Raw genomic sequence first — 11,534 nt, 5'->3', positions numbered from 1 at the left:
GAGCGAACCCGCTCAGCTGCTCGCCTGCTCAAACCACGTCAGCACCTGCTGCTTGTTCTCCGCCACCCACTTGATATTGGCCTTGGTCCTCTCCAGCGCCTGCTCCAGCGCCCGCGTGCCCGAGCCAAAGCCCACGTCCATGTTGTCAGCCTTGAACTGCTCCAGCTGCCGAGGGAGCAGGGCTGGGTGAGCACTGGAGGCAGCGAGTCTGTGCCCCCGGCGCCCTTCCCGCACCCTGGCGCCCTCCCTGCACCCCAGGGCCCCCCACACGCTGGGACCCTCCCTGCCCTCCCTGCACCCCAGGGCCCCCACACCCTGGCGCCCTCCCTGCACCCCAGGGGCCCCCCACACCCTGGCGCCCTCCCTGCCCTCCCTGCACCCCAGGGCCCCCCACACCCTGGCACCCTCCCTGCCCTCCCTGCACCCCAGGGCCCCCCCACACCCTGGCGCCCTCCCTGCCCTCCCTGCACCCCAGGGGCCCCCCCACACCCTGGCGCCCTCCCTGCCCTCCCTACACCCCAGGGCCCCCCACACCCTGGCGCCCTCCCTGCCCTCCCTGCACCCCAGGGCCCCCCCACACCCTGGCACTCTCCCTGCCCTCCCTGCACCCCAGGGCCCCCCACACCCTGGCGCCCTCCCTGCCCTCCCTGCACCCCAGGGCCCCCCCCACACCCTGGCGCCCTCCCTGCCCTCCCTGCACCCCAGGGCCCCCCACATCCTGGCACCCTCCCTGCCCTCCCTGCACCCCAGGGCCCCCCACATCCTGGCACCCTTCCCGCACCCTCCCTACACCGCGGCACCCTCCCTGCTCTCCCTGCACCCCAGAACCCTCCCCACAGCCTGGCACCCTCCCTGCACCCTCCCCACACCACAGTGCCCTCCCTGGACCCCAGATCCCTCCCCGCACTCTGGCGCCCTCCTCCACCCCGGCGCCCTCCTCACCCTCCCTACACCCCAGGATCCCCCCCACACCCAGCGCCCTCCCCGGCCTCAGGCCTGCCCAGCCCAGGCCCAGCAGGGCCAGAGCCAGCGGTCTGCGCAATGCCCCGGTGGGGCTGGGGAGCCTAGGGGCGCCCGGGTGCAGCAGACTCCTCGGCTGTGGGCCCACATATGGGGCGGGGGCTCTGGCGGGGGCGGGCCGCTGCCGTCCCTGGGGCTGGCATTGCAACGGGCCCCTCCCTAGACCTGCCCTGGCTCGCCCCCACGGGCTCCAGTGGCCCCGACCCAGCGCTCGGGCGCGGGGCAGAGGCTGGCGCAGACCTGGCAGGGCTCCCCCTTCCCGGGGGCCCCGCCCCCCACGGCCTGCCGGGGCCTCACCTGCTTCAGCTCGAAGTCGGAGGCAAAGCGCTGCGTCACGCCCTGGATCAGGGAGGAGAAGGAGAAGGACCCCCCGCCATACCTGGGGGGCAAGGGGGGTGAGTGGGGGAGGCGCCTTCCTTTCCAAGGGGCAGCACCCCAGGGCGTCCTGCGGTGCCCCTCCATGGCCAGCAGAGGGCCAGACACCCCCCCGCCCTCCCCAGGGACCACAGGCAGGTACCATGGGGGGAGAGGAGGGAGAGACAGAGTGCCCCCAGCTCCGCCCCCTCTCCCTGGCCCCCAGCTCCGCCCCCTCTCCCTGGCCCCCAGCTCCGCCCCTTTCCCTGGCCCCCAGCTCCTCCCTCTCCCTGGCCCCCAGCTCCGCCCCCTCTCCCTGGCCCCCAGCTCCGCCCCCCCGGCTGCCCCCCACTCACTGGGAGAAGAGGGTTTTCCAGTTGCTGCGGATGAAGTCCCAGGCCAGGCTCTGCCCGGCCACGTTGCTGGCGATGCTGGTGATGGTGGAGGTGGCGTCCTGCTTGCGGATTTTGGTGGGGTCCAGGCAGTACTCCAGGTACCTGGGGGGCAGGCAGGCTGGGACGCACGGCCCTGGGCAGACACCGCCCCCCGACTGCCCCCAGCAGCCCCACGCCCGTCCCCAGGACCCTCCCGCCCCACGCTGCCTCCAGGACCCTCCCGCCCCACGCCGCAGCCCCACACCCGTCCCCAGAACCCCTCCCGCCCCACGCCGCCTCCAGGACCCCTCCCGCCCCACACCGCCCCCCACGCCGCCTCCAGGACCCTCCCGCCCCACGCCGCCCCCACGCCGCCTCCAGGACCCCCTCCGCCCACGCCGCCCCCACGCCGCCTCCAGGACCCTCCCGCCCCACGCCGCAGCCCCACGCCGCCTCCAGGACCCCTCCCGCCCCACGCCGCCCCCCACGCTCGTCTCCAGGACCCTCCCACCCCACGCCGCAGCCCCACACCCATCTCCAGGACCCCTCCCGCCCCACGCCGCAGCCCCACGCCCGTCTCCAGGACCCCTCCCGCCCCACGTCGCAGCCCCACACCCATCTCCAGGGACCCCTCCCGCCCCACGCCGCCCCCCACCTGCTCAGGATCCAGTAATCCTTGCTGCAGGCCAGGGCAGAGCGCAGCTTGTCGGCCTCCACCACCACCGTGGCCTTTCGGAACATCTGCCACACGAAGTCCCAGTCGGCCTCGCTGCCCGTCCGGATGGCGCTGCAGTAGATGGAGGAGCGCAGGTTCGGGGGGATCCTGGGGGGAGAACATGCTGTCATGGGACGAGCCAGAGCACGCCAGCCTGCTCGGGCAGCCCCCACACACAGAGCCGCGGAGCAGCCTGGGGGACGTGCCCCCCCCGGAGAGAGCAGGGCCCCCCCCACAGAGCCGCCGAGCAGCCTGGGGGACGTGCCCCCCCGGAGAGAGCAGAGCCCCCCCCACACAGAGCCGCCGAGCAGCCTGGGGGACATGCCCCCCCCAGAGAGAGCAGGGCCCCCCCACAGAGCCATGGAGCAGCTTGGGGGACGTGCCCCCCCCAGAGAGAGCAGGGCCCCCCCCACAGAGCCATGGAGCAGCTTGGGGGACGTGCCCCCCCCAGAGAGAGCAGGGCTTCCCCCCACAGAGCCATGGAGCAGCCTGGGGGACATGCCCCACGGGGAGAGCAGGGCCCCCCCCCACACAGAGCCACAGAGCAGCCTGGGGGACGTGCCCCCCCCGGAAAGAGCAGGGCCCCCCCCAGCACAGAGCGCATCACCATGCCCAGGGCTAGCATCTCTGGGGTGCCAGGGGCCCAGGCAGGGCCAACAAGCTGGGATCTGCCTGCTGGAAACAGGCAACTTCTGCCTGAGCTCCCACTAGATTTGCCCCGCCCCCGTCCCAGGGGCACCATGGTCCCGCCCAGCCCAGAGGCCCCGGGGAAGGGCTCACGGGTTGATGTCGGGGTTTTGCTTCCAGGCGCTGAAGAAGCCGGCGGCCAGGACCCCGCACTCCCGGATCCCGTAGGAGCAGGCCGTGCTGATGGCGTTGATCTCGTTGTACCTGGCGGAGGGGAGCAGTGCAGCTGGTGTACCCGGCGGCAGGGAGCCCGGGTGCAATGACCCTGGCAGGGACAGGTGCCCCTCGGCCCGTCACCGCTGGGCCCGGGAGCCTCCCCCACTGTCCCTGTGTCACCTCTCCCCTGTGTGGGGGGGGCTGGGGGGCACAGGGAGCACTGGGGTGTCTGAGGGGAGGTGGGGGATGGGTTATAACCTCTCCCCTGTGTAAGGGGGGGCTGGGGGGCACAGGGAGCACTGGGGTGTGTGAGGGGAGGTGGGGGATGGGTTAGAACCTCTCCCCTGTGTAAGGGGGGGCTGGGGGGCACAGGGAGCACTGGGGTGTGTGAGGGGAGGTGGGGGATGGGTTATAACCTCTCCCCTGTGTGAGGGGGGCTGGGGGGCACAGGGAGCACTGGGGTGTGTGAGGGGAGGTGGGGATGGGTTATAACCTCTCCCCCTGTGTAAGGGGGGCTGGGGGGGCACAGGGAGCACTGGGGTGTCTGAGGGGAGGTGGGGGATGGGTTATAACCTCTCCCCTGTGTGAGGGGGGCTGGGGGGCACAGGGAGCACTGGGGTGTGTGAGGGGAGGTGGGGGATGGGTTATAACCTCTCCCCTGTGTGAGGGGGGCTGGGGGGGCACAGGGAGCACTGGGGTGTGTGAGGGGAGGTGGGGGATGGGTTATAACCTCTCCCCTGTGTAAGGGGGGCTGGGGGGGCACAGGGAGCACTGGGGTGTGTGAGGGGGGTGGGGGATGGGTTATAACCTCTCCCCTGTGTAAGGGGGGTTGGGGGGCACAGGGAGCACTGGGGTATCTGAGCGGGGGTGGGGGATGGGTTAGAACCTCTCCCCTGTGTGAGGGGGGCTGGGGGAGCACAGGGAGCACTGGGGTGTCTGAGGGGAGGTGGGGGATGGGTTATAACCTCTCCCCTGTGTAAGGGGGGCTGGGGGCACAGGGAGCACTGGGGTGTGTGAGGGGAGGTGGGGGATGGGTTATAACCTCTCCCCTGTGTAAGGGGGGCTGGGGGGCACAGGGAGCACTGGGGTGTGTGAGGGGAGGTGGGGGATGGGTTATAACCTCTCCCCTGTGTGAGGGGGGCTGGGGGGCACAGGGAGCACTGGGGTGTCTGAGGGGAGGTGGGGGATGGGTTATAACCTCTCCCCTGTGTAAGGGGGGCTGGGGGGCACAGGGAGCACTGGGTGTCTGAGGGGAGGTGGGGGATGGGTTATAACCTCTCCCCTGTGTAAGGGGGGCTGGGGGGCACAGGGAGCACTGGGGTGTCTGAGGGGAGGTGAGGGATGGGTTAGAACCTCTCCCCTGTGTAAGGAGGGCTGGGGGGCACAGGGAGCACTGGGGTGTCTGAGGGGAGGTGGGGGATGGGTTATAACCTCTCCCTGTGTAAGGGGGGGCTAGGGGCACAGGGAGCACTGGGGTGCGTGAGGGAGGTGGGGGATGGGTTATAACCTCTCCCCTGTGTAAGGGGGCTGGGGGGCACAGGGAGCACTGGGGTGTCTGAGGGGAGGTGGGGGATGGGTTATAACCTCTCCCCTGTGTAAGGGGGCTGGGGGGCACAGGGAGCACTGGGGTGTCTGAGGGGAGGTGGGGGATGGGTTATAACCTCTCCCCTGTGTAAGGTGGGCTGGGGGGGCACAGGGAGCACTGGGGTGCGTGAGGGGAGGTGGGGGATGGGTTAGAACCTCTCCCCTGTGTGAGGGGGGCTGGGGGGCACAGGGAGCACTGGGGTGTCTGAGGGAGGGAGGGAGGGGTTATAACCTCTCCCCTGTGTGAGGGGGGCTGGGGGGCACAGGGAGCACTGGGGTGTGTGAGGGGGGTGGGGGATGGGTTTATAACCTCTCCCCTGTGTAAGGGGGCTGGGGGGCACAGGGAGCACTGGGGTGTCTGAGGGGAGGTGGGGGATGGGTTATAACCTCTCCCCTGTGTAAGGGGGGCTGGGGGGCACAGGGAGCACTGGGGTGTGTGAGGGGAGGTGGGGGATGGGTTATAACCTCTCCCCTGTGTGAGGGGGGCTGGGGGGCACAGGGAGCACTGGGGTGTCTGAGGGGAGGTGGGGGATGGGTTATAACCTCTCCCCTGTGTGAGGGGGGCTGGGGGGCACAGGGAGCACTGGGGTGTGTGAGGGGAGGTGGGGGATGGGTTATAACCTCTCCCCTGTGTGAGGGGGGTTGGGGGGCACAGGGAGCACTGGGGTGTGTGAGGGAGGTGGGGGATGGGTTATAACCTCTCCCCTGTGTGAGGGGGGTTGGGGGGCACAGGGAGCACTGGGGTGTCTGAGGGGAGGTGGGGGATGGGTTAGAACCTCTCCCTGTGTGAGGGGGGCTGGGGGGCACAGGGAGCACTGGGGTGTGTGAGGGGAGGTGGGGGATGGGTTATAACCTCTCCCCTGTGTGAGGGGGGCTGGGGGGCACAGGGAGCACTGGGGTGTGTGAGGGGAGGTGGGGGATGGGTTATAACCTCTCCCCTGTGTGAGGGGGGGCTGGGGGGCACAGGGAGCACTGGGGTGTGTGAGGGGAGGTGGGGGATGGGTTATAACCTCTCCCCTGTGTGAGGGGGGCTGGGGGGCACAGGGAGCACTGGGGTGTGTGAGGGGAGGTGGGGGATGGGTTATAAACCTCTCCCTGTGTGAGGGGGGTTGGGGGGCACAGGGAGCACTGGGGTGTCTGAGGGGAGGTGGGGGATGGGTTATAACCTCTCCCCTGTGTGAGGGGGGCTGGGGGGCACAGGGAGCACTGGGGTGTGTGAGGGGAGGTGGGGGATGGGTTATAACCTCTCCCCTGTGTGAGGGGGGTTGGGGGGCACAGGGAGCACTGGGGTGTCTGAGGGGAGGTGGGGGATGGGTCTCACTGCGGGGCCCCCAACTCCCGGCCCCCCGCCCCGCCCGGGACAGAGGCAGCAGCGGGCGGAGCAGCCGGAGCGCAGGCCTGGCGGGCGCCCGACTCACTGATCCATCAGCCCCTCGGGCAGCTTGGTCCAGTTGCCGGTGACGGTGGCAAAGTGCTGGAACAGGGGCAGGACCTGCTTCTGGATGTATCTCTGCGGGGGAGGGGCAGGCGTTAGCCCCGTGGCCCAGCCACGAGCCACGCGGGGTCCACGGCTCCGAGCCTCCCCTGCCACCCGCCCTTCCCCCGGCAGCTCCCGCTCTCCCCTAGCCCTCCCCCCGGCAGCTCCTGCTCCCCCCCCTCCCCCCGGCAGCTCCCGCTCTCCCCCGGCCCTCCCCCCGGCAGCTCCTGCTCCCCCCCTCCCCCGGCAGCTCCCGCTCTCCCCCGGCCCTCCCCCCCGGCAGCTCCCGCTCTCCCCCGGCCCTCCCCCCCGGCAGCTCCCGCTCTCCCCCGGCCTTCTCCCCCGGCAGCTCCCGCTCTCCCCCGGCCTTCTCCCCCGGCAGCTCCCGCTCTCCCCCGGCCCTCCCCCCGGCAGCTCCCGCTCTCCCCCGGCCCTCCCCCCGGCAGCTCCCGCTCCCCCGGCCCTCCCCCCAGCAGCTCCTGCTCCCCCCCTCCCCCGGCAGCTCCCGCTCTCCCCCGGCCCTCCCCCCGGCAGCTCCCGCTCCCCCGGCCCTCCCCCCAGCAGCTCCTGCTCCCCCCCTCCCCCGGCAGCTCCCGCTCTCCCCCGGCCCTCCCCCCGGCAGCTCCCGCTCCCCCGGCCCTCCCCCCAGCAGCTCCCGCTCTCTCCCGGCCCTCCCCCCCCCGGCAGCTCCCGCTCCCCCCGCCCTCCCCCCCGGCAGCTCCCGCTCCCTTCGGCCCTTCCCCCGGCAGCTCCCGCTCCCCAGCCCTCCCCCCCGGCAGCTCCCGCTCCCCCAGCCCTCCCCCCCGGCAGCTCCCGCTCCCACCACCCTTCCCCGGCAGCTCCCACTCCCCTTCGGCCCTTCCCCCGGCAGCTCCCGCTCCCCCCCCCGCCCTCCCCCAGCAGCTCCCGCTCTCCCCCCGGCCCTCCCCCCCCGGCAGCTCCCGCTCTCCCCCGGCCCTCCCCCCCCCGGCAGCTCCCGCTCTCCCCCGGCCTTCCCCCCCGGCAGCTCCCGCTCCCCCCGCCCTTCCCCCGGCAGCTCCCGCTCTCCCCGGCCCTCCCCCCCGGCAGCTCCCGCTCCCCCCGCCCTTCCCCCGGCAGCTCCGCTCCCTCCTCCTTCCCCCGGCAGCTCCCGCTCCCCCGGCCCTCCCCCCTGGCAGCTCCCGCTCTCCCCCGGCCCTCCCCCCCAGCAGCTCCCGCTCTCCCCGGCCTTCTCCCCCGGCAGCTCCCGCTCTCCCCCGGCCTTCTCCCCCGGCAGCTCCCGCTCTCCCCCGGCCTTCTCCCCGGCAGCTCCCGCTCTCCCCCGGCCCTCCCCCCAGGCAGCTCCCGCTCTCCCCCGGCCCTCCCCCCAGGCAGCTCCCGCTCTCCCCCGGCCCTCCCCCCGGCAGCTCCCGCTCTCTCCCAGCCCTCCCCCCCGGCAGCTCCCGCTCCCCTTCGGCCCTTCCCCCGGCAGCTCCCGCTCCCCTTCGGCCCTTCCCCCGGCAGCTCCCGCTCCCCAGCCCTCCCCCCGGCAGCTCCCGCTCCCCGGCCCTCCCCCCCGGCAGCTCCCGCTCTCCCCCGGCCCTCCCCTCGGCAGCTCCTGCTCTCCCCCGGCCCTCCCCCCCTGGAACTCCCGCTCCCCCCGCCCTTCCCCGGCAGCTCCCGCTCCCCTTCGGTCTTTCCCCCGCAGCTCCCGCTCCCCCCCGGCCCTTCACCCGGCAGCTCCCGCTCCCCCCCTTTCCCCGCAGCTCCCGTTTCCCCGGCCCTTCCTGCCACAGCTCCCGCTCCCTCCACCCTCCCCCCGGCAGCTCCCGCTCCCCCGCCCTTCCCCCGGCAGCTCCCGCTCCCCCCCGGCCCTTCCCCTGGCAGCTCCCACTCCCCTTCGGTCTTTCCCCCCCGCAGCTCCCGCTCTCCTCGCCCTTCCTGCCGCAGCTCCCGCCCCTGGGCCCCGCTCTGCCTCTCTCCAACAGCAGGGGCATTCTCAGCGCCCGCCCCACGCCTGCGCTCGTCCCTGGCGCAGCGAGCCGGCTGCCGCGGGGCCCACCTGCATGGGGCCGTAGACCTCGCTGCGGTCGAACATGAGGCGGAAGTAGCCCAGGTTGTCCAGGGCCGCGCTCCAGGGCAGGTACTCCCTCTCCTGGCCCAGGTAGCGGGTGGTGTTCAGGGCCAGCAGGATGCTGATGTACTTCGCCCTGCGCAGCGAGGGCAGAGCTCACGGCCCAGCCAGACGTGCCACGGCCCCCCAGATCCCCTCCCCCCACAACGGGCCTGCCCCCCCAACCTCCCTAGCAATGCCCCCCCAGCTACCCTCCTCCCACAACGGGCCTGCCCCCCCCAGCCTCCCTAGCAATGCCCCCCCAGCTACCCTCCCCCCACAATGGGCCTGCCCCCCCCAGCCTCCTTAGCAATGCCCCCCCATCTACCCTCCCCCCACAATGGGCCTGCCCCCCCCAGCCTCCCTAGCAATGCCCCCCAGCTACCCTCCTCCCACAACGGGCCTGCCCCCCCCAGCCTCCTTAGCAATGCCCCCCCAGCTACCCTTCCCCCACAATGGGCCTGCCCCCCAGCCTCCCTAGCAATGCCCCCCCAGCTACCCTCCTCCCACAACGGGCCTGCCCCCCAGCCTCCCTAGCAATGCCCCCCAGCTACCCTCCCCCCACAATGGGCCTGCCCCCCCCCAGCCTCCTTAGCAATGCCCCCCCATCTACCCTCCCCCCACAATGGGCCTGCCCCCCCAGCCTCCCTAGCAATGCCCCCCCAGCTACCCTCCCCCCACAATGGGCCTGCCCCCCCCAGCCTCCCTAGCAAGGCCCCCCCAGCTACCCTCCTCCCACAACGGGCCTGCCCCCCAGCCTCCCTAGCAATGCACCCCCAGCTACCCTCCTCCCACAACGGGCCTGCCCCCCCAGCCTCCTAGCAATGCCCCCCAGCTACCCTCCCCCCACAACGGGCCTGCCCCCCCAGCCTCCCTAGCAATGCCCCCAGCTACCCTCCTCCCACAATGGGCCTGCCCCCCCCCAGCCTCCTTAGCAATGCCCCCCCATCTACCCTCCCCCCACAATGGGCCTGCCCCCCCCAGCCTCCTTAGCAATGCCCCCCCATCTACCCTCCCCCCACAATGGGCCTGCCCCCCCCAGCCTCCCTAGCAATGCCCCCCAGCTACCCTCCTCCCACAACGGGCCTGCCCCCCCCAGCCTCCTTAGCATGCCCCCCCAGCTACCCTCCCCCCACAATGGGCCTGCCCCCCCCAGCCTCCCTAGCAATGCCCCCCAGCTACCCTCCTCCCACAATGGGCCTGCCCCCCAACCTCCCTAGCAATGCCCCCAGCTACCCTCCCCCCACAACGGCCTGCCCCCCCCAGCCTCCTTAGCAATGCCCCCCCAGCTACCCTCCTCCCACAACGGGCCTGCCCCCCCCAGCCTCCCTAGCAATGCCCCCCAGCTACCCTCCCCCCACAACGGGCCTGCCCCCCCAACCCCCCCAGCAATGGCCCCCCCCCCGGATCCCCTCCCCCCACAACGGGCCTGCCCCCCCCAACCTCCCTAGCAATGCCCCCCAGCTACCCTCCCCCCACAACGGGCCTGCCCTGCCCAACCCCCCCCAGCAATGGCCCCCCCCCCGGATCCCCTCCCCCCACAATGGGCCTGCCCCCCCAACCCCCCCAGCAATGGCCCCCCCGGCTCCCCTCCCCCCACAATGGGCCTGCCCCGCCCAACCCTCCTAGCAATGCCCCCCAGCTACCCTCCCCCCCACAATGGGCCTGCCCCCCAACCCTCCTAGCAATGCCCCCCCAGCTACCCTCCTCCCACAATGGGCCTGCCCCCCCAACCTCCCTAGCAATGCCCCCCCCAGCTACCCTCCCCCCACAATGGGCCTGCCCCCCAACCTCCCTAGCAATGCCCCCCAGCTACCCTCCCCCCACAATGGGCCTGCCCCCCCAACCCTCCTAGCAATGCCCCCCAGCTACCCTCCCCCCACAATGGGCCTGCCCCCCAACCCTCCTAGCAATGCCCCCCAGCTACCCTCCCCCCACAATGGGCCTGCCCCCCCCAACCTCCCTAGCAATGCCCCCCCAGCTACCCTCCTCCCACAATGGGCCTGCCCCCCCCAACCCTCCTAGCAATGCCCCCCCAGCTACCCTCCCCCCACAATGGGCCTGCCCCCCCCAACCTCCCTAGCAATGCCCCCCCAGCTACCCTCCTCCCACAATGGGCCTGCCCCCCCCAACCTCCCTAGCAATGCCCCCCAGCTACCCTCCCCCCACAACGGGCCTGCCCCCCCAGCCTCCTAGCAATGCCCCCCAGCTACCCTCCCCCACAACGGGCCTGCCCCCCCAGCCTCCCTAGCAATGCCCCCCCAGCTACCCTCCCCCCACAACGGGCCTGCCCCCCCCAGCCTCCTTAGCAATGCCCCCCAGCTACCCTCCCCCACAACGGGCCTGCCCCCCAGCCTCCCTAGCAATGCCCCCCAGCTACCCTCCCCCCACAACGGGCCTGCCCCCCCAGCCTCCTTAGCAATGCCCCCCAGCTACCCTCCCCCACAACGGGCCTGCCCCCCAGCCTCCCTAGCAATGCCCCCAGCTACCCTCCCCCCACATCGGGCCTGCCCCCCCAGCCTCCCTAGCAATGCCCCCAGCTACCCTCCCCCCACAACGGGCCTGCCCCCCCCAGCCTCCTTAGCAATGCCCCCCAGCTACCCTCCCCCCACAACGGGCCTGCCCCCCCAGCCTCCCTAGCAATGCCCCCCCAGCTACCCTCCCCCCACAACGGGCCTGCCCCCCCAGCCTCCCTAGCAATGCCCCCCAGCTACCCTCCCCCACAACGGGCCTGCCCTGCCCAACCCCCCCAGCAATGGGCCTGCCCCGCCCAGCTCTCTCTCTCCACAATGGGTCTGCCCCACCCCACCCCTCCAGCAATGGCCCCCCCCGGCTCCCCTCCCCCCACAAAGGGCCTGCCCACCCAACCCCCCCAGGATTGGGTCCCCCCCCTCCCAGCTCCCCACTCCCCACAATGAGCCCGCCCAGCGCCTCTTCCCCAGCAATGGGCCTACCCCGCACAGCTCCCTTTCCCCCCCACAATGGACCTGCCCCACCAAGCCCCCCTCCCCCTGCACTGGGCCTGCCCCGCCCAGCCCCCCTCCTCTAGTAATGGGTCCGGCCTAGCCAGCTCCCTCCCCATGCAATCAGCCTCCC

The 11,534-nt window shown here is 72.4% G+C and overlaps 1 protein-coding gene across 1 annotated transcript in view; it reads right to left on the bottom strand.

Moving 5' to 3' along the window:
* Positions 1 to 6: 6 nt before the first annotated feature.
* Positions 7 to 11,534, bottom strand: part of ANPEP (alanyl aminopeptidase, membrane) — a 29,833-nt gene continuing 18,305 nt past the window's right edge. The window contains exons 15-21 of the mRNA XM_075918027.1: positions 8,388 to 8,535; positions 6,309 to 6,400; positions 3,244 to 3,354; positions 2,404 to 2,571; positions 1,731 to 1,871; positions 1,318 to 1,399; positions 7 to 165 (exon numbers count right to left, since the gene is read on the bottom strand). Of these exons, the coding sequence (XP_075774142.1) occupies positions 13 to 165; positions 1,318 to 1,399; positions 1,731 to 1,871; positions 2,404 to 2,571; positions 3,244 to 3,354; positions 6,309 to 6,400; positions 8,388 to 8,535 (895 nt within the window). The 3' untranslated portion in view covers positions 7 to 12. The remainder of the gene's footprint in view (positions 166 to 1,317; positions 1,400 to 1,730; positions 1,872 to 2,403; positions 2,572 to 3,243; positions 3,355 to 6,308; positions 6,401 to 8,387; positions 8,536 to 11,534) is intronic.

The sequence above is a fragment of the Pelodiscus sinensis genome, unplaced genomic scaffold (assembly GCF_049634645.1).
Source record: "Pelodiscus sinensis isolate JC-2024 unplaced genomic scaffold, ASM4963464v1 ctg130, whole genome shotgun sequence".
NCBI classification, from domain to species: Eukaryota; Metazoa; Chordata; order Testudines; family Trionychidae; genus Pelodiscus; species Pelodiscus sinensis.
Note: the sequence above shows the minus strand (reverse complement) of the source record. Positions and strands in the feature narration are given on the sequence as shown.